The following is a 22,666-nucleotide window of genomic DNA, read 5'->3' on the forward strand; positions in this document are numbered from 1 at the left end:
GAGTGTGCCCTTGGCTCCACCTGCTCCTGTAGGGATCAGAGAATGCTCTCCTGGGGAGATGGCATCTGAGCTGAGGAGGAGGAAGCCACAGCCAAGAAAGGTGGGAAGGGCGTTCTGTGTAGGAAAGACAGGAGCAGAGGCACGGAGGCATGAAGCTACTTGACCTGTGTGGGGAGCCAGGGGCAGGCTGCGATCAGTAGAAAGTGGCAGGCCGGGGGAAGGGCAAGAGATGAAGCTGGAGGGGCAGGCGGGGCGCCAGAGAGGGAGTAGGGCCCAGCCTCCCTGCTAGGGAGTACAGACTTTATCCTGAAGGGAGTCACTGAAGGATTTTAAACAGGTTAGAATTGCATCTTGATTAAACTATCTGTCAATTTGGGGAAAATCCTTCAAATTGCCTGTGGAATGAACTGATGAAAGAATTCCATTGAAAGGGTAGATTTGTAGATCCAGCCTAAGCAGTTAAGGGTGAGGCTGTCTTTTCCAGGAGAGTTTCTCATTCATCTGAGGCTTTTAAAAAGGTACCTCTAAAACAATCTACAGATAGATGCCTGTATATGTATGTAAGATTTAACCTCATTTGGGAGGGTACCAGAAAACTGTTCTTAAAGGAAGCTGTTTGAATAACGTCTAGGTGCTTCTCCCCTTCCCCACCCAACATGCCCCACCCCCGCACTGCAGTAACAGTATTAGCCTAGAATGGAAAACTGCTATGATCTCTTTGTTTTGTTTAGCAAAAGTCATCCGGGAAGGCGCTGTTTAACTTGAGCTGCAGCCATCTAAATCTTGCTGAAAAGGAGTATTTTGGATTAGAATTCTGTAGCCATTCTGGAAATAATGTAAGTTGCTTTCATTATAGGGTTCTTTGTGTCTAGAATTGCTTATAAATGCAGCTTGCAGCTAGGTATGTAGGGCTCAAACCCCTGATTGCAAAATGAAAGACCATTGAAACCCTTGCAAAATGACAGGATTTAATCACTATTTCCCCTCCTTGGCTATTAAAAGTCACTTCAGTTTGCCAAATACAAACTCTTCCACCCGCTGCTCCTCTTTTGTGTCTTCCCTGTGTGAAGAGCTCTCTGTGCTTGATTCTGATTTTCCAGAGGCTGGAACTCAGCCTCCAGAATGAAGACTGCTAACCTCACCAATGAGTGTATAGGGCAGTCTCCTTGGCCCTCTCTCATGTCTCACCCCTCCCGATGTTCTCTCTGCTGTGTCCTGCCTTCGCGGATCTCTTATCTGGCCCCTTCCCAGAAAGGCTCATTATGACTACTAAGCTGGCATTTGGAGGCTGTAGGATTCAAATATGGAGCCAAACGCCTTCATTAGTCTTTGCGGCCACTAATAAGCCTGGCATATGACACCTCCATCACCCCTCTGTGGCAGGGGAGCAGTGATTCAAATGTCAACAGCAAAGGGTTTATAGATCAACAGTCTGCACTGTCATTGGGAAAATACAAGGGGGCAGACTGAGTGTGGGGCAGGCACAGCATCTCTTTGACGTTGCTGTTCCTTACTATCTTTAGAAGTCTGAAGAGTCTTGATTTTTGTTTGCTTCATGTTGACTTTAATATGTTATTTTTTAAAAAAAGGGTGTACTCAATGCCATGCTCTACCAATTCTTTCATTAATGTTATTACAGGTCTGGTTGGAACTGCTAAAGCCCATTACAAAGCAGGTAAAAAGTAAGTATGGAAAATCACTTAAGGAATAGAATTCCTAGTAATAACTTGAAAATATTTCAATAATACCACACTATTCTACACCTTAATATAAGCCGAGAAAAGGGCTTTGATGTATTATTTTAATCCTTCATCATCCAGTAAATTTACCAATTTTGAAAAATCATTTTAACTTTGCCTGAGATGAAGAAAATCAGGCTGCTAGGTTTTTGAGTAAATTTAGAGAACTCTGTGGATTGGCCCTAAGACTACATCTCTGACTCTAGCCCTGCAAATCTTTGAGCATCCCTGATGTCAATCAGCCATGCCATTCACGGTCTTCCAGAAGGTGTTTTAGTTTCATTCTGTCACAGACATTGTCCATTCATGACCCAGGGATCAAACCCAGGTCTCCTGCATTGGAGGCAGACGCTTTAACCTCTGAGCCACCAGGGAAGCCCACATTTGAGTGCCTACTTTGTATGAAATAATCCCCCTACCCCATATGTTATAATCTAGTGTGGTGGTTCTCAAATTTCACTGTGTATTAGGATCACTGTGAGGTGGGGCAGGCAGGGTCTTATTAAAATGTAGATTTCTGGGCCTCACCCCCGCGTTGGGGGCCAGCAATCTGCATTTTTAACAACCTCCATAGGTGTTTCTGCTTGCAGGTTGATTTCAGTCCACACTTTGAGGAAAGCTGTCTTTGTGTGTCTTCTGCCGCCTGCTCTCTGCATGTTGGTGCTTCCCACCGTACGATGTGGGTCTTCCCAGGTGGTGCTAGTAGTAAAGAACACGCCTGCCAATGCAGGGGATGTAAGAGACGTGGGTTCAATCCCTGAGTCAGGAAGATCCCCTGGAGAAGGGAGTGGCAACCCACTCCAGCATTTTTGCTTTGAGAATTCCATGAAGAGAGGAGCATGGTGGGCTATATAGTCCATGGGGTCGCAAAGAATCAGACATGACTGAAGTGACTTAGCATGCACTGTATGATGATAACCTGTCACATGATTCCAACAGCTTCCCAACTGACTCCCCCACCTCACCCCCACAGTTCATCTTGTGCACTACTCCCAAAGGAACTATTGCAAATAGAAACCTTACCGCATCACTCTCCTGCTTAAAACGCTTCCATGACTCCCTATGGCCCTTGGAATAAAGTCCAAACCCTTTTGCATGATCCACAAAGCACTGAATTCTGACCTGCTTTTCAGCCTTTACCTCTGCCTCTGACCACTTCATGCTCCTACCTCTCCTGACTTTAACAAAACTAGCCTCAGGTGTAGGCTTCTCAGATAAAATAGAAGATGCCCAACTAAATTAGAATTTCAGATCAACGAAGACTAATCTTCTTGGTGTAAGTATGTCCCATGCAATCATTGTTTATCTGAAATTCAAATTTAACTGAGAATCCTGTCTTTTTATCTGCTAAATCTGGTGGCCCTACTGAGGTGTCAGCTCCTCCAGGAAGCCTTCCTTGACTTCCTCCAAACTCTTTTCTCCCTCTTGGGCTTATAAAGTGTTATAAAGCACCACTTTGTGCTGCTGTATTTGTCAGTCTAGAAGTCCGCCTCTTCTACCAGCCTTTGAATGCTTAATTGTAATTTTATTTCCAGGACCTGCTAGTACAATGCTTAGCATACAACAGACACTCAACAAATATTTGCTGAATGAATGGTGTTAATGCTGCATGTGTACACTTGCTTTTGATGCAAAAAGTTTCTTATTTTCAAATGCAAGTAGGAGCGAAGGCAAGTAGATACGGATTTTTAAAGTAATTAATTTTGCAGTAGGTCCTTGTTGCTTATCTGTTTTACGTATAGCAGCATGTACTTGTCAATCCCAATTCCCCAAGATGTTTTCTTAATGTAGATTTTATGATACACAGAGGTCTCAGTCCCTACTGCTAGTTCCCTTTAAGAATCTTTGAGCCAGCTGAAATTTACCTGCCTCTACAGTGGGGCCCTTCTCTCAGCCAAGAATGCAGAATCCCAAGTAGCAAGTGGTATATTTTTCTAAATGCAACACTTCTTAAGAGAGGCCCCAAACGGGGCACATAGTAGGCCCTAAACGGGGCACATTTTTACAAAAAGAAACTCAGAGAGAGACGGGGTTTAGGAAGAGGGGCACGAGGACTTTCCCAATTGCTGTCCACATAGAGGCACCGTCCAGAAATAGCAGCATTTCACAAATGTGAAAAATTGAAATTTCAATGAAAAGTCCATGGGAAGGAGTGATGAGGAGAGGAGGGGAGGGGAGAGGGGAGTGTGTGTGTGTGTGTGTGTGTGTGTGTGTGTGTGTGTGTGTGTTTCTGAAGACATGTAACTGTTGAAATAAAACTTATGGAGATATTGTGTTTTAAGATCCTAAGGAAGTTGTTTTCAAATTTATGGTGAAATTTTTCCCAGTGGACCCTGGACATCTGCGAGAAGAGCTTACAAGGTATAGTACTTGTATGATGCATGATGTTATTTAATCATTATCCTTTTATCAGGGAACAGGCTTCTAGCCTTCTTTGGAAGGCTTGGATCCCAGTCTCATTCTGGGAGATGGTGAGGCGTTGGTGAGCAGGAGGGCCTGGCTGGTCCCCAAAGTGTTAATCTTTCAAAGGTTAGGGACTTGAGGGAGAAGGAGGGGCAGTGTTCTAACAGTGGTAACCAGCCTGGTTGCCCACTTGGGGGATATGCCATTAAGTGCTACAACAGGAAGAATGTTTGCCTTCATTGCGCCTGTGCTCCAATCAGAGGGCAGCTTGACAGCACAAGTATGATGCCAGCTAAGTTCCCTGCATATTGAAAATGGGTGTGTGTGTGTGTGTGTGTGTGTGTGTGTATCCCATAGGTAGGAAGTGATAATGACTCACAAAACCTTTCTAAAGTAGAAAAGTAAAAATATAAAAATAAATTGTAATAAATTATTTATTTTATACAATTATAAATGATTGACATTCAAGTATAATATTAATAATTGCTATTATTAATTTTATACAAGTAAAATATTTGTATACTTGTAAAAATTTAAAAGGTATAAAGTATGAAATGTTAAGTGAGTTGAGTTGAAGTCGCTCAGTCGTGTCTGACTCTTTGTGACCCCATGGACTGTAGCCTACCAGGCTCCTCAGTCCATGGGATTTTCCAGGCAAGAGTACTGGAGTGGGGTGCCATTTCCTTCTCCAGGGGATCTTCCTGACCTAGGGATCGAACCTGGGTCTCCCACATTGGAGGCAGACGCTTTACCATCTGAGCTACCAGGGAAGCCCCATGAAATGTTAAAGTATTTTTATATTTGTAAAAATGCCCTTTAAAATGACAATGTAAACTTTCTTCTTCGAAAACACCTTGTCAACATAGAAAAAAAAAATGAAAGTGTCACTTGCTAGGTTGTGTCCAGCTTTTTGTGACCCCATGGACTGTGGCTCTCCAGGCTCCTCTGTCTGTGGAATTCTCCAGGAAAAAATACTGGAATGGGTTGACATGTCCTTCTCCAAAGGACCTTCCTGACCCAGGGATCAAACCTGGGTCTCCTGCATTGCCGGCAGATTCTTTACCATCTGAGCCATCAGGGAAACACTCTCCTAAACCTTACTCTGCTTTCTAGACTTTAGACTCCAGACTTTTACACATAAAAGGGATATAAGGAAACAGGTCCTGGGAACTAGAGTGACTTGACCAAGGTCATGGGATGTTAGAGGGTATTTCATCTGAAATATTCCCCAACATCATTCATGGCCAGTTTTTCTTTACCTCTCTTGTACAGGGAGCTTCTTTTCTGAGGGGTTTTTGTAGAAGTCAATCTTTTCACATATCAGTCTCTCTCTCTAAATCCTCTCCAAATTTGTGAGTTTTAGGCCCCTTTCCCACATAACTTGGTATCTCTATCAGTTTGCCTTTGCTTACCCATTTCAGTCCAGTCTCAAATTGTAACCAATTCTGATGGAGATAAACTTTTTCTTGGAAAAAAAAAAAAAAGAATGAGAGAATCAGTGTGATGATAAATGATTCATCAGCTGTTCAGAGGAAGGATTTGGTATTTGCAGCAGGCAGCTGCCTCCTTAACAGCAAGGAATGTGTCAAATGAGAAGTTTACTTTCTTTCTTGTTAGGAGTAAAATGAAATTCACTTCCCCTTTAGCAATTGAGGCTGATTATTCTCATTTACATCTATATTTGAAAGCAGGCAATGGCAAAGTTTAGACTTCCTTTATTTTTTCCCCATTGGTCCATTTGAGAATACTTAACTGTAGTTGACTTTACAAGGAAGCGTTGTTTGAGGCCAATACCTGAGTTTCTCAGAGTGCATTCAAATATAACTTTTCTAATTGAATCATTTATACTCCTTTAGGGGAGCATCACTTTTCACTTTCATAATGAACCCTTTTGTGAAGTGAATAATCATCTACTAATTTATCTGTTTTCTCCCAGTCTGTATTTTCATCTACCACCTGTAGTTAATTTTGATTCACCACATTGCCTTCAAGTCTTAACTGGTTTTAAAACATCTAGATGGAACGTTATTTAGAAAATTATCAATTACATCTTATATAGGGAAATGCACACAGTAGATACTCAATAAATGTTTTAATGTCTAAAATAAAATATTGGAAACAGTTTTGGACCAAGAAGGGACACAGTCAGCAGTAGAATCTTGATTATACACATCTTTTTGAAAGTAGATTGCCTTTGATAAGGGCTTGAAAGTATGGAACAAATGCTCTTTGCCTGTTCGGCAAAGCTCTGGATGCCAACATGCACTTTCTGGGTCCCTGATTATCAGTAGGGGGCTTCCCAGGTGGCGCTAGTGGTAAAGAGTGCCAGTGCATGAGATGCAAGAGCCACAGGTTCAATCCCTGGGTCAGAAAGATCCCCTGGAGGAGTGCACGGTAATCCACTCCAGTATTCTTGCTGGGAAATCCCATGGACAGAGGAGCTTGGCAGGCTACAGTCCATGGGGTCACAAAGAGTCAGACACGACTGAAGAGACTTAGCACGAATGATTAAAGCTGGGGAAAAGGGCAGTCTGGCTTCATTCCATTCGGGACACAATAATTCCATACCTGCTCTGTGCAAAGGGCTGGGCTGGGCCCTGGTGATACAGAGACGGGGGTCCACGTGAAGGGGCAGAAGCATGGCCTCAAGTTAATTTCTGAAAGACCGTCTTTTGGGTAGGAGCCAGCCTAAACTGGATGGCAGACCTGAGATCTGGCCACAGTTTCACTCTTTCGGGGTGATAGGACTTTGCCAAGATCACCTAACCTCTGTCTTTCCATAATTGGAACACGGGGTGATGATGCCAACTTTCTAAGTTGTTACCATAGTGAGGACGGGAGAGCATTTTGTGAACAGAGCAGCCCTGGCCTCCTGCACAGGCGTATTCTTGCTGAATCTCCCTTTCTCTCTGGCGGGGTATGTGGCTTTGCTACGTGGCAGAAACCACCAGAGGATGGCTGGCCAACTCCCTTGAGTTGGCGGGAGGACTTGGCCAGGGTGATTCCTAACGGCTGTAAGGCCTGCCAAAGCGCTGGCTCAGCCGAGTCGTGGTCTAGCTGCTGGTTAGGGGCTGAAGGAAGCCTATGCCTTACTCACCACCCCCAACAGGCATCTCCCTGACTGGGGGCACCGTGTCTTTCTTGAAACATCTTGGGTCTGGGCGAAGGGAAATGCTTCTGTCTTGTTCCTGTTTCTTTCTCAAGAGATGTCCCCCCACTTCTTTGCAGGTACCTTTTTACTCTTCAAATAAAGAAGGATTTGGCTCTGGGAAGGCTGCCATGCAGTGACAACTGTACAGCGTTGATGGTGTCCCACATCTTACAATGTAAGTAGCAAATGTCGGCTTTGGGGCCTGTCAGTCAGCTAGAGAACCCAGCAAAGGAGCTGAGCACCCTCAACGTCCCCACCATTGTGCTGGGACCTTTCTGTGGAGGAGACAAAGCAGGGATGAGATAGATGGAAATGACATGGTGCAGTAGAAAGGGGCTGGTCACTGTAGTCACTGAGATTTGGATGCAAATCCTATCTCTGCATTCTAACTGTTGTAGCCTGGAGTGAAGTACCCTTGTCTGTCTCTGCCTGAGTTCCCTAGTCTTTAAAATAGTGACAAGAATGCCTTCTCAGAGTGCTTGTGTAGATTAAAAGTAAATGCTGCTTTCCTTCTATCTCCGTTTAACCTTGCCCTCCCACTGCCCTCAGCTTGCTCACCAGGAGCTGGTCTGGACTAATCCAGGCAGGGACTTGCCAGGCAGGCCCCCTACTCCTTCTGCTTCCCCCAGGAGCCATTTGTGGTACGTGCTTTCTGTGGCACACTGTCACATTTAATGTGATTTCCATGTTGCTCTTTATCATGATTCCAGAGAACAAAGCGCAGAGTCCAGCAGGTGGAGAGAGGCTAAAAGGGAAAAAGGCCCCAGGCGTCTATTAGAGTTCCCCATATCCTAGCAGCCAAGCCGGTGGACGAGGCTAAGTAAGGAAGGCAGGGAAAAGGAGACCCAGGGAACAGCGGGGCCTTGCCTGGGAGGGGGTGAAGCTGGGCAGGTCAGCCTGTTCCTCATCCCCAAGGGTAGGGTTGAGGCAGCTGGAAATAATCATTATGATTAATTTCATGTGTATAATCTATAATATGTGTTCAAAGGAGAATAGGCTGTTCCTTCCTATTCCTGGAGGATCATAACTTCATCTTTTTGGTTTCATTTTTTTTGACCTCTATCCATTGCCTCCCTGACAGTCCAGAAATGGTCAATTTCTGACTTCAGTGGGAACTCCAGGGTAAAGGGCTTGGATAGAGACAGTGTCTGAGTCATTGTTTACCAAGTGACTCGTAACTGAGATAGAGTGACAGCCCAGGATCTCAGGAAGGCAGTGAACAGTGAGAGCAATAGTTAATCAGAGAAGGCTTGTGGAGGAGGTGGCTTCTGTGCTGCGCTTTAAAGGGATGCATAGGAATTGGATATGTAATGATAAGCAGAGAAAAAAGCAAAAAAAAAAGGGGGGGCAGTGATGGTATAAGCAGGAAGTATATACAGAGGATACAGCTTAAGTACAGCTTGAGCATAGGGTCAGATTAAGGGATGTGGCCAAAAACTAGGCATCATTTTGAAGGGCCTTGAATGCCAAGGACACTAACTCCATGTCCAGTATTGTGCTTGGGGTGGGATCGGGAGATGGGGTATGGCAAATGGAGAAAACAGTATTGGAAGACTTATCCTTCTCTACTTTATCCGCCTGCTAAATCAGCAGTCAGAAGATTGGGGCTCCCCAGACAGCCTTTGATGGGGGAGCCCAATTTCATTCTTAATGGTTCAGCATTATGGATTTGAGCACTCCCTAGTGGCCATTTCAGGCACAGCGCAGAGCACTTCAGATTTTCTAGAGGGCATTTTGTTTGCCAATAGAAGCTCTTTCCACAGAAAAAAGCTGAAGTTTCAAGGAGTCAGCTCTTCACAATCCATGCAGGTCAGATTATTTCACTGGATGCTGAGACACTGTGCAGAACCCAACCAAGCTGCTCATTCATTTGCTTCTTTAATATTTATGTCCCAGGCATTCAAGGGCCTCCACATTCTGACCTTGTCATCTGCCTAAATCTCTCTTACACACCCCTCTGGCTCTAGCCAGACTTCCTCCCAAACACAATTTGTGCATTCCAAACAAGCCTTCCATTTATGAATACCCTTAGTAACTCTTCTTTGTCATTCATTCAGCAAAAATTTATTGAGTACCTACCACCTACCAGGTACTACTATAGGCACAGGGAACATAGCAGTGAAATAAATGACAAAAATCCTTGCTTTCATGTAGCTCACATTTTGGCAGTGGAAGACAATCAGACCAAACTAAGGAAATATATAATGTATTAATATGTTTGTCGGTGATAAGTACACCGGAGGCCATGAAATATGGAAGGGAGCGAAGGAAATTCAAGGGGCAGGTACTGAATTTTTTAAAAAGGTGGTCAGGTTAGGCTTCACTGTGACGGTAACAGCTGAACAAAGACCTGGAGGAAGGAAAAGACCAAGCCATGCAGAAATTGGGTGGAAGAGAGCATCCAGTGCAAAGGGCCTGAGAGGAGAACATGCTGGGAATATACAAGAAATATTAAGTAGGCTTTATGGCTGGCTGGAACTGAGGGAAAAAGGGAGACAGTAATCATGGAGAGTCTTAAAAGTGTGTTAAAATCGACTCCCCTGGCAGTCCAGTGGCTAAGACACTGCGCTCCCAACGCAGGGGGCCCGGGTTCGATCCCTGGTCAGAAAACTAGATCCCACATGCTGCAAAGAAAGATCCTGCATGCTGCAACTGAGACCCAGTGTAGGCAAATAAATATATAAAAATAAAATCTTTTAAAAAGCATATTCAAGACATACGATATGACTCTAAATGTGATGGGAAGCCATTAGAGCATTTGAAGCAGAGGAGTGAAATGATCTGAATTAGGTTTGAACTACATCATGCTGGCTGCAGTGGTGAAAACAGAAACTTGTAGCAAGTCATAAATAAGCCATAGTGATCTAATGTAAAGTATAATGAATGTAGACTGTAATAGTGTATTATAATTATGTAATGTGATGAATATCGCTACAACAGCAATCATATTGCCATCTATAAGTGTATCCCAATGTTATAGTCAAATTTATTCAACTGAAAGAAGAGAGAAAATAGACCTTATGAAGGATGAGAAGTGGGGAGACTAGATAACAGGCGATAACAGGCAATGGCAGGACAGAGAGAGGATGGTAGTTTGGACCAGCGTGCTCACAGTGAAGCTGCGGATGCTCTGTGCTGCCTTCTATCATTAATGATATTTACCTATTTGTATGTCATAGGTCTCTTCCTAGATTGTCAAGAGAAAAACAAGCATGGTCTTATGTGTTCTATGTTTTCCTTAGAATCAGCATAGGGCTTGTGCTTAATATTCAGAAAGATTGGTGTGTGATGTGTGTGTGTCTAATTTATTTTTTTAAAACAGCTCAATGGTGGTATAATTTGCATACCATAAAATTCACTCGTTTGGAAGCCTGTAATTCAACGTTATTTTTTGTAAATTTACAGCGTTGTGCAACCCTTACCACAACTCAGTTTTCAAACATTTCCATCAGGCCAAAAGAGATCTCTCATGACCGTTTGCCCATGCTCACCCAGCAACCACTAATTGATTTTCTGTTTCTGTGGATTTGCCTTTTCTGGACATTTCATGGAATCACAATGATAAAATATGTGGTCTTCAGCATTGGGCTTTTCTTAACAAGCATAATGTTTTGGACATTCATGCATGTTCTAACATGAATCACAGCAGTCTGTTCCTTTCTACTGCTGAGTAGTATTCCATTTTATGGGTGTACCACATTTTGTTTATCCCTGGTCAGGGATGTCTGGACTGTTTCCAGTTAAGCTATTATGAATAATATTATGAATATTCATGTACATGTCTTTGTGTGGACACGTTTGTTCATTTCTCTTGGGCAGATTCCTAAGAATGTAATTGTCTCATCTGAAGGTAAATTTTTTGGGCTTCCCTGGTGGCTCAGAGGTTAAAGCGTCTGCCTGCAATGTGGGAGACCTGGGTTTGATCCCTGGGTTGGGAAGATCCCCTGGAGAAGGAAATGGCAACCCACTCCAGTACTCTTGCCTGGAGAATCCCATGGACGGAGGAGCCTGGTGGGCTACAGTCCACGTGGTCACAAAGAGTCGGACACGACTGAGCGACTTCGCTCACTCAAGGTAAATTTAGGGCTTCCCAGGTGGCGCTGCTACCGCTGCTGCTGCTGAAGTCGCTTCAGTCGTGTCCGACTCTGTGCGACCGCATAGACATAGACGGCAGCCCACCAGGCTCCCCCGTCCCTGGGATTCTCCAGACAAGAACACTGGAGTGGGTTGCCATTTCCTTCTCCAATGCACGAAAGTGAAAAGTGAAAGTGAAGTCGCTCAGTGTTCCAGTCTTTGCGACCCCATGGACTGCAGCCTACCAGGCTCCTCCGTCCATGGGATTTTCCAGGCAAGAGTACTGGAGTGGGGTGCCATTGCCTTCTCCGCCAGGTGGCGCTAGTGGTAAGAATCCACCTGCCAATGCAGGAGACATAAGAGCCGTGGGTTTGATCCCTGGATAGGGAATATCCTCTGGAGGAAGGCATGGCAATCCACTCCAGTACTCTTGCCTGAGAATCCCATGCATGGTCAGAGGAGCCTGGTGCGCTACAGTCCATGGAGTCGCAAAGAGGCAGACATGACTTAGTACCTGAGCATGCGTGCCTAATGACTGTTAATATTGAGTACCTTCTCATCTGTTGTGTTAACCCTGCCTATGTTTTCTTTGGTATATTTTGCCAATTTTAAAATATGTTGTCTTATTGGACTTTAAGATATTTTTATATATTCTTATAAAAATCCTTTATGAGCTATGTAATTTGTGAAACTTTCTTCCAATCTGTGGCTTGACTTCATTTTCTTTGTGTATGCAAGCGCATTTTCTCTCTCTCTCTCTCTCTCTTTTAAAATAATGAATGTGTTTTTATTTCTCTAACAATTTAAAAACTGTGAACATTTTGTGATTCAGCCACAGCCTTTGCTTCCGGGTGACTCCTTCATTGGGTTTCAATGTCTTTTTATATAACAGACTCCTGTTCTGGAAGGCAAGTTAGCTTTTCATCATTATTTTTGTCTACATAACATCCAAAGACAAATTCCATAGGGACAAGTATATGTACCCAGTGGTCGTGCACAACCTGAAGTAAATTCATTATCAATGCTGCAGCCTTAGAGCCAACAAAAACCCCATGACCAAGGGCACCAGCCGCTGGTGGCAGCTTCTTTTTTTAAATTGAAGTATAGTTGATTTATAATGCTGTGTTACTTTCAGGTGCACAGCAAAGTGATTCAGATGTACGTTGTTGTTGAGTTGCTAAGTCCTATCTAGCTTTTTGCGACCCCATGGACTGCGGCATGCCAGGCCTCCCTGTCCCTTACTATCTCCTAGAGTTTGCCCAAGTTCATGTCCATTGAGCTGGTGATGCCATCCAACCATCTCATCCTCTGCTGCCTTCTTCTCCTTTTGCTTTCGACCCTTCCCAGCATCAGGGTCTTTTCCAATGAGTCAGCTGTTCACATATATACATATATATGTACTATATCTATATATACTCATATAAATACTTGTTCAGATTATTTTCTAAGTTACTATAAGATATTGAATATAGTTCCCTGCGCTTTAAGTAGGTCCGTGTTGTTTATCTTATATATATATATATATATACATATATATATATATATAAATGGAAGTTCAGTTCAGTTCAGTCACTCAGTCGTGTCCGACTCTTTGTGACCCCATGAATTCCAGCACGCCAGGCCTCGGTGTCCATCACCAACTCCCGGAGTTCACTCAGACTCACGTCCATTGAGTCGGTGATGCCATCCAGCCATCTCATCCTCGGTCGTCCCTTCTCCTCCTGCCCCCAAGCCCTCCCAGCATCAGAGTCTTTTCCAATGAGTCAACTCTTCGCATGAGGTGGCCAAAGTACTGGAGCTTCAGCTTTAGCATCATTCCTTCCAATGAACACCCAGGACTGATCTCCTTTAGGATGGACTGGTTGGATCTCCTTGCAGTCCAAGGGACTCTCAAGAGTCTTCTCCAACACCACAGTTCAAAAGCATCAATTCTTCAGCGCTCAGCTTTCTTCACAGTCCAACTCTCACATCCATCCATGACTACTGGAAAAACGATAGCCTTGACTAGATGGAACTTTGTTGGCAAAGTAATATCTCTGCTTCTCAATATGCTGTCTGGGTTGGTCATAACTTTTCTTCCAAGGAGTAAGCGTAATCTCATACTTCCCAGTTATCCATCCCTCCTCCCAACTCCTAATTTCTTTAATTCTGTCTTTTGGAGTGTGAGAGTTTTTAATTTTGGTGGGCTTTCACTTTCTTAAGATGTTTTAGTCCATCATGTTTTTTGGTGTTTTATCTAAGAACTTTTTGCCTAACCTAAAATCAAAAGAACTTTTCTCTCAGTTTTCTTCTAGAACTGTTTTAGGTTTATCCCTTGGGTTTAGGCCTATGATCCATTTTGAATATTTTTGTATGTTTGTATGGCATATGATTGTGAGGTAGGAATTCAACTTCATTTTTTTCTTTTTTTTCTTTTTTTTTTTTGCTTGAGGACGTCCATTTCTATTTGTTGAAAACACAATTATTTCCGCATTGAATTATCTTGTCATCTTTGTAAAAACAACAACTGGCCATAAATGTAAGGGCTTATTTCTAGATTCTCAACTACATTCCATTGATCTATGTGTGCTCATGCCATTAGCACACTCTATCATTTACTGTAGCTTTGCATCAGCTTTGAAATAGAGAAGTATATATTCTCCAGCTTTGTTCTTTTTCCAAATTGTTTCAGTTGGTTTGCATCCTGTGCATTTCCATGTTCATTTCAAGATCACTTGTTTCTACCCCCAAATTTGGTGGGACTTACACTAAATTTATAGATCAGTTTTGACAGAATTACCATCTTATAAATATTGAGTCTTCTAATCCTTGAATCTGAAATGTTTCTCCATTTATATAGACCTTTGAAACATTTCAGCAATGTTTTGTAATTTTCAGCCCACAAGTTTTACACATCTTTTGTTAAATTTATTGGTCTTTTATTCTTTATGTACAATTGTAAATGGAATTGTTTTTCTAGTTTTCTTTCTTCCTTGTGCTTTGCCAATACATACAAATCCAAAAACTTTGTATATTGAGCTTCTATCTTGCTACCTTGCTGAACTCATCTATTACTTCTAGTAGCTTTTTGTAGATACCTTGATACAAAGGAAAGACAGTTTTATCTCTTCTTTTTCAGTGAAAATTCTTTATATTCTTCTTCTTGTCTGATTGCACTGACTAGAATCACTGGTAGAATGTTGGACAGAAGTGGCAAGAGCAGACATTTTTGTCTTTTTCCTGGTTTTAGGGGGAAGCACTGTTTCTTACCATTTAGTATAATTGTGATGTTAGCTGTAGGCTTGCCATAAATAACTTGGTCAGGTTGAAGACGTTTTCTTCAGCTTTTTGTTTGTTGAATGTTTTTTTATCATGAATTGATGTTGGATTTTACTGTATCTATTGAGATGATAATGAGGTTTTTTGGTCCTTTATTCTGTTAACATAGCATGTTACATTAATTAACCTTCACACGTTGAACTGATCTTTCACTCCTAGAATAAATCCCACTTACTCATGATGTATAATTCTTTTTATATGTTGCTGGATTCAGTTGACTAGTATCTTGTTGAGGATTTTTTCCCTCTGTAATCATGAGAGATATTAATCTGCAGTTTTCTTGTGATGTCTGTGTCTGGTGTTCGTATCAGAGTAATACTGGCCCATGAACGAATTGGTAAGTGTTCCTCAATCTATTTTCTGGAAGAATCTGAAAAATTGGTATTTGTATCTTATTTGAATATGTGATAGAATTAACTAGTGAAACCATATGGATGGGCCTGATTAAATTTGAACACGATTTGTACATTTTTCAATGCGGGCAAAACAGAAATAGGTAAAAGAGCCATTGATTTCATCTTTTTAAAAAAGCTTGTTATATAGAGATTTTCATTCTAATGTGGTTTTTTAAATATACAAGCATGCCTCATCTGTCTAAAAATGAGCATGCCATCTGTCTAAAACACAATAGAAAACCAAGACAAAAGAAAAATAACTTTCTAGTACTCAAAATTGATGCCCCATGTCCATGAATTTTACTCAATAGGAGAGCACCACATTATTCCATGGAGAGTTATTTATTCTTATAGTTCATAAAATCCTAATAGGTTTTTATATCTGGATTAGCTTTTTTTTTTTTCATTTAAAATGTGAATTTTAATTGTAAAAACTGTTTTGGGTTCCTATTTTATGGTAGATTAGAAGTCATTATTTGGAACCAAGTAGAGACTTCTTTAGGGGAAGTCAATGACAAGGAAGTGATTCTTATGGCTCTGACAGAGAGTGGAAAGGCCTAAAAATTATAAATAGCGTGTAAGAATTCAAAAACCAAAACAGGAGACTTCTCTGGAGGTCCTGTGGTTAAGACTCTGGGCTTCACTGCAGGGGGCATGGGTTCAATCCCTGATCAGGGAACTAAGATCCCACATGCTGCGTGATGCAGCCAATAAATAAATAAACAACAATGTCAAGCCATTTATTGTAGGGGCAGTAAATATCTGCCTCAATTGCATTTGTAGGCACAGTGTTATAATAGACATTTATAACAATAAATTGGATACATTTAGAACAGAATGTTATGACCAGGAATAAATTTCCAGTGATTTGGAAAAACAAGAATGATTTCCAGAATGATTCACCTACTGGGGATTCCACATAGTGGGGTTTTACTAGATTCCCAATGTACAGAGTGATGAATGGCTGTGGCTGGCTTACATTGTAGTTGGCATTTATAGTCTCCTTTCTTAATAATGTCTGATCAGTGCAGAGTGAGGTTAGGCGGCTGTCTTAGTTTGCTAGGGTTACCATAACAAACAACAACAGACTAGCCGACTTAAATGACAGAAATTTATTTTCTCCCAGTTCTGGAGGCTAGACATCAAAGATTGAAGAGTCAGCAGTTTTAGTTTCTTTGGAGGCCTCCCACCTTGGCTTGCAGATGGCTGCCTTCCTGACGCATCCTCACGCAGTCCTTCCTCTTGTACCTGCATTCTTGGTGTCTGGCTGTGTCCAAATTTCCTCTTCTCAGAAGGACACCAGTCAAATTGGGTTAGGGCCCACTCTACTGCCCCATTTTAACATAATAATTCCTTTATATACCCTGTCTTTAAACACAGTCACATTCCGAGGTACTGGGGTACTGGGGGTTTAGGACTTCAACATACGACTTTGAAAGGGAGGACACAATTCAACTCACAACAGGGACTGATCAAGAATAGAAGAGATCATAAACAGAATGTGGGAGAATAAAATAACATTCATCTATGATCCTGGAGCCTCTAAGACCTATACCGTGTCTGTGACTTCCTATGTTGAGACTTCATAAAAGCCCACTGCTTTATTTGAAAAAGAACCAGTTAGTTCTTCCATAAAACAAAACAAATATGCATCAAGTATGTGGTGGGAGGTTTAGGGCTGCATTTGCCGCCAAGAAAGGGCTGTTTGGGGGCAGTCAGAGGGTCTGTTGGGTGCTCCGTTGCTTAACTCATAAATGGTAATGTGAAAGATGTCACTTTTCTGTCATGCAGCAGAACTGGGAGACTTTCATGAAGAAACAGATAGGAAACACTTGGCACAAACCCGGTACTTACCGAACCAAGATGATTTAGAGAGCAAGATCGTGCACTTCCATCAGAAGCACATGTAAGTTCTCTCACTGGCACCTGTTTCCACCTGTTCCACTGGCAGGAAAGACTGAAGCCAGGGACAGACACTTAAAAGCAAGCTTTTAAGTCACAGAAGCTTCACTTTAGTTCAGTTCAGCCGCTCAGTCGTGCCCAGCTCTTCCACCCCAAGGACTACAGCACGCCAGGCTTCCCTGTCCATCACCAACTTCCAGAGTTTGCTCAAACTCATGTCCATTGAGTCGGTGATACCATCCAACCATCTTATCCTCTGTTGTTCCGTTCTCCTCCTGCCTTCAATTTTTCCCAGCATCGGGGTCTTTTCCAATGAGTCAGTTCTTTGCATCAGGTGGCCAGAGTATTGGAGCTTCAGCTTCAGCATCAGCCCTTCCAATGAATATTCAGGACTGATTTCCTTTAGGATGGACTGGTTGGATCTCCTTGCAGTCCAAGGGACTCTCAAGAGTCTTTCTTGACACCACAGGCTCAAGAAAACATTGAGTTCCTCTTGGAACTCTCGGGGTGGAGGTGTCATTCTTGCTGCATTTATTAGGCTCATAAATTCTTTCCCCTTGCAGTGGCAGGAGCCCAGCCGAATCTGACATTCTGCTACTGGACATAGCGAGGAAGCTGGACATGTATGGCATCAGGCCACACCCCGCCAGTGATGGTGAAGGGATGCAGATCCACCTGGCTGTTGCTCACATGGGTGTACTGGTGTTACGGGTAACAGCTCCTTTCCTTTAAAGTCCTCAGCTTTGGGGGTTATCTTGGCTCAAACTTGAGTGTCCATTCCCAAGGTGACCCCTCCCCTCAATTTTACCACCAGCCAGAAAGGGAGGCAGTGCTTGGAAGAGTTTGAGGTAAGTTCCCTCCCCTTGATGAGCTGTTTCCTTTTGCAACCTAGAACTGACTGTTTTCTCAGAAGCTCACGTGTTAGATCAAGCCAGCATGGTGGAGAGAGGAAGTCAAGAGGCTCTTCAGAACTTTTAGACCCTACAGAAGAATACAGATTTTGGCATCCTAAAAGCCGAGGCTATGATATAAAGTGCATTCAGCCTGTCCAAATCCGCCAGAAACAACCCAAAGAGTTTCTCATTCAATTACAAGCTGGAGGTGCCCAGTGCCCACAAGTAGGGCATTAGCGCCCAACCCTGCAAGAAATCTTTACTGTTAACAGGCTCATCCTTTCCCCAAGATTCTGTTTTCCAGGTTAGAAACCAACTCAGGGCTCTCTGTCCTCCATCATCATTAATCCTCACGCCTAGGAATGTGGCCAGAGGCTATTTTCAACAGTTTTTCCGTCTGTTTAGACTTCTATATCTGTGAATATTCAGTGAATTCAGATCCAAGTTAAAGTTTAAGAACCTTCAGAATGATAGGCAGATACCTGGACACGTTTTCTCCCCTTGTGAGAAAGCAAGGGATGGCTTTGGACACACTGACCTCTAGGACCGAATTATAGCACTGAAATAAGTCACAAAGCAGGTCAGGCACAGACTTGGCTACAAAAATCTTCACTTTTTATTTGGTTGTAAAACTTTACAGCATGTGACTCACATTGATGACCAGAAGACCCAATGGATCACAGACATACCTGTTCACCCAGGAGGAAATTTTTACCCAGGCCACTCTAACTCTGATTCATTTTCTTTTTAAAGATAAGCAACAAGGATATATTATACAGCTCTGAGAAATATAACCACTATCCTGTAATAACTATTTAAGCTTTTTATTTAATATTGAAGTATAGTTGATCAACAATGTTGTATTAGTTTCAGGTATATAGCAAAGGGATTCAGTTTTACATATACATGGATCATTCTTGCTGATCCTGATTCTTGCTATTTCCTGTTGCATGAGAGAAGTTGGTGAGGGTAGGGGGCCAAGATCATCGTGTTAGCTGTGATCTCTTTCAGTGTGGCTACTTCTGCGGACAGTTGGGAACAATACAGATGGTCTATTTTGTCCTACATGGAATCTAGTCAAAGAATATTCATGTATTGAGTGCCTTCCACATGTTCTTCATTGTATTATTTTCTTAAAAAAGTTTTATTGAGCTGTAATTTGCATACCATGAAATTCATCTGTTTTAATGGTACAAGTCAATGAGTTTGAGTATATTTATAGTTGGGAAGCAATCCATTCATCTTTCTATCAGTATATTTATTGTACATCCACTCTGCACCAGGCACTAGAGATACAGAGGTTAATAGGAATGATCCTGACTTCATGGAACTTAAATTCTAATAGGAAGACAGTTAAGCAAGTAATTATAAAAAACTGTGACATACTTTGTGCTAGAAGAAACATAGGCTGATACGGTAACACATGTGAAAGGGACTCAGCATTTAAGCAAGCCCAAAGGGATAAGGTTGGCAGATGAAGGAGGGTGTTCCAGGAAAAGGGCACATGGGCAAAGGCCCTGAAAAGGATATAAGGATGACACAATTAAGAAGCTAACATTAAGCATGACACACGGCTCCTGTCATTAAGATAGTCACAATTTATTTTGAAAGACCAGAGAAATAATGGTCAATATCAGAAAAGAAATAATCAAAAGCTAATCTATCATATTTACTTTAGTTGCACAAGTAGTACACACAACAGAATAACGTGGTATGTGGTTACCTGTAGAGAATGGTTAGATGGGGACAGAGACAGGAGTGACAGTGGTGGGAGTGAGGCTTCTCAATATATTTATTTTTCTACCTCCTTTGATTTTGGACCATGTGAATAAAAACCAAAAGAGTTAATTTGTTCGGGTAGTCCAGGAGAGCTAAGGGAGTTCAGAGGAGTTGGAAATGTGTGTGGGCTGTGACAGTGATATGGAATATCCTAGACGAGGCGCTCCCAGAGCTGGCAAGAAGGCTTGACCATGGGGAAGTCATTCTGGTAGGAGAATGAGACGACCTGTGGGGGCAGTGGGAAAGGTACAGAGTTGGATGGAAAGGTGTTTTCTGGGAGTAATGCGATCAAAGTCATAGTCAATATAAGGGCGAGAAAATCCAGCCAAAAGTTTCAAGTTGATTCAGGCAGTGAGTGAGGAGCTATTGAAGGTCTTAGAGTAAATGAGGTGGCAGGATAAATGGGATTTTTTTAAGCAGTTCAGTCTGGAAATATAGGAAGAGGTGAGATTAGAGAAGCTATTCAGTTCAGTTCAGTTCAGTCCAGTCACTCAGTCGTGTCTGACTCTGTGACCACATGGACTGCAGCACACCAGGCTCCCCTGTCCATCACCAACTCCTGGAGCTGCTCAAACTCATGTGCATCGAGTCAGTGATGCCATCCAGCCATCTCATCCTCTGCCGTCCCCTTCTCCTCCTGCCCCCAATCTCTCCCAGCATCAGGGTCTTTTCCAGTGAGAAGCTATTGAAGTGCAGGTTTCCCCTGCTTCAAAAGTAGAGCGTTCCTATGAAACCTTTCCTAGCTGACATGGTGTAAAGTGAAGAAGCATTAACCTAAGGACACATCTTCCTAATGGATGCACAAGATAAATCGAGATAAAGTACTGGCTGGATGCTGAGCTGCTGAGTAGCGTGTAGTTCCTGCGAAAGGAGCATAGAGATGCCACTCTTACTGCTTGGCACATGCGCTAGTTTATAACACCTTGACGCAAAACAAATGCTGATTTTTATTTTTGCCTTTATTTTTTTTTGTAAGAGCAAAATTCCTCTTTGGATTTCTTTCAGTTAGTGAAAACAGGTAATAATGTGGGTTTTTCGTGTAATAAAAGCAAAGTGGCATAAAGCAAACTTTTGAAAAGCAGGGGACCCCTCAGTTCAGTTCAGTCCCTCCATTGTGTCTGACTCTTTGTGACCCTGTGGACTGCAGCACACCAGGTTTCCCTGTCCATCACCAACTCCCAGAGCTTACTCAAACTCATGTGCATCGAGTCAGTGATGCCATCCAACCATCTCATCCTCTGTCATCCCCTTCTCCTCCTGCCTTCAATTTTTCCCAGCATCGGGGTCTTTTCTAATGAGTAGGTTCTTCACATCAGGTGGCCGAAGTATTGGAGCTTCAGCTTCAGCATCAGTCGTTCCAATGAATACCCAGGACTGATCTCCTTTAGGATGGACTGGTTTGATCTCCTTGCAGTCCAAGGGACTCTCAAGAGACTTCTCCAACACCGTAGTTTAAAAGCATCAATTCTTCAGCACTCAGTTTCTTTATAGTCCAACTCTTACATCCATATATGACTACTGGAAAAACCATAGCTTTGACTAGATGGACCTTAGTTGCCAAAGTAGTTTTTTCTGACTTCCTTATGCTGGTTAGAAACCTTTCCCTTCTTAGTTGCATTTCAGGGCAGGTTTGTGTCCCACCTAGAATGCCTTCTGTGGCCATAGTAAAGTGAAGTCGCTCAGTCGTGTCTGACTCTTTGTGACCCCAGGAACTGTAGCCCACCAGGCTCCTCCATCCATGGAATTTTCTAGGCAAGAGTACTGGAGTGGGTTGCCATTTCCTTCTCCAGGGGATCTTCCCGACCCAGGGATCGAACCAGGTTTTCCCGCATTGCAGGCAGACGCTTTACCATCTGAGCCACCTAATACAACTGGATCAGTCTATACAAGAGATAGACCAAGGATAGCCCTGTTCGTGTGATGCATTTTCCAACAGGTTCACATTGTCTTACAAACCAGCCTGTGCTGCTATTCATCCTGAAATCTGCCATGTGTTTTGTTATAGGGAAATACAAAGATCAATACTTTCAACTGGGCTAAAATCCGAAAATTAAGTTTTAAGAGAAAGCATTTTCTCATCAAACTTCATGCCAACATCTTGGTAAGTAGCTTTTGAATAAATTCTTTTACTTTCTACTCACTTGAGATTTCTTGGTTGTTTCTGCAAATGATTGGATTGTGAGTGGTGAAAGCTGGCTGGCCCCAACCAGTGATGTGCTTCTTCTTTTGCCTCTATATAAATAAACCAGAGCTTTGGTCAGATTTTCACTAAAGGCAAAACACTAAGAAATCCTATTGGCAGTTCTGAATGAGTAAAGTGATAGGAAAATGGGGTGACTGGGATGAAAGGCAAGTCTCCTTAGATATCATTTTTCAGAGATTTGATAAGTCAAATGAGGGAGCCCAGATCTAAGACTGTGTTCATATTAATTCAAAGTTATTTGCTTGATTTTATAAAGTATTTTCATCTTTCCTGAAGCCAAAAAAAAAAAAATTGAACACCTACTATGTGCCAAATAACTGAACACCTACTCTTTCCCAAAGCAGGATGTGGGGATTGGGTATATATTAAGCCAAAGAAGCAATTATTGGGCAAGGCTGCATTGTACAGGTGAGACAAAAGGGGCTAGAAAGACTTTTTATGACTATAAAGGAAATGGAAGATATGTTATCAGCTACTTTTTTGACCTAAAGATAATTCATGCTCCGGATCTTAACCTTAGATAAAAATATTCATGTGAGCAATTTAGAAGACTGAATCCAGTGTGAAGCTTGTGGAGAATCCCAGGGCTGTATCCAGAGACCTGGAGAGGAATGGGAGAAGGGGAGGAGCAAAGTGTATTGCGGGTATATAGTGAGTCAGGGGATGGGGCAAACTTTAAGGTCTCCTCTGCAGCAGATTAGGAGAAGCTAAATGAACATCACAGAGCATCATAGAACAAGGCAGCATAAACAGGGAGAAATGTTTCCAGCTGGTATGTTACAAAGACTCGTGTATATGCAGTCATCCTA

At 42.4% G+C, this 22,666-nt stretch overlaps 1 protein-coding gene and 1 pseudogene across 2 annotated transcripts in view; one reads left to right on the top strand and one right to left on the bottom strand.

The window, feature by feature from the left end:
- Nucleotides 1-22,666, top strand: part of FRMD7 (FERM domain containing 7) — a 61,742-nt gene that overhangs the window by 33,738 nt on the left and 5,338 nt on the right. The window contains exons 2-8 of one of the 2 annotated variants that reach the window (XM_060408422.1): nt 732-836; nt 1,640-1,682; nt 4,022-4,100; nt 7,371-7,468; nt 16,872-16,986; nt 17,546-17,693; nt 21,660-21,755. In XM_060408422.1, the coding sequence (XP_060264405.1) occupies nt 732-836; nt 1,640-1,682; nt 4,022-4,100; nt 7,371-7,468; nt 16,872-16,986; nt 17,546-17,693; nt 21,660-21,755 (684 nt within the window). The remainder of the gene's footprint in view (nt 1-731; nt 837-1,639; nt 1,683-4,021; nt 4,101-7,370; nt 7,469-16,871; nt 16,987-17,545; nt 17,694-21,659; nt 21,756-22,666) is intronic. The other variant, XM_060408423.1, reaches the window with a different exon arrangement.
- On the bottom strand, nt 12,155-12,383 carry LOC114111400 (NADH dehydrogenase [ubiquinone] 1 beta subcomplex subunit 1-like; annotated as a pseudogene).

The sequence above is a fragment of the Ovis aries genome, chromosome X (genome assembly GCF_016772045.2).
Source record: "Ovis aries strain OAR_USU_Benz2616 breed Rambouillet chromosome X, ARS-UI_Ramb_v3.0, whole genome shotgun sequence".
NCBI lineage: Eukaryota > Metazoa > Chordata > Mammalia > Artiodactyla > Bovidae > Ovis > Ovis aries.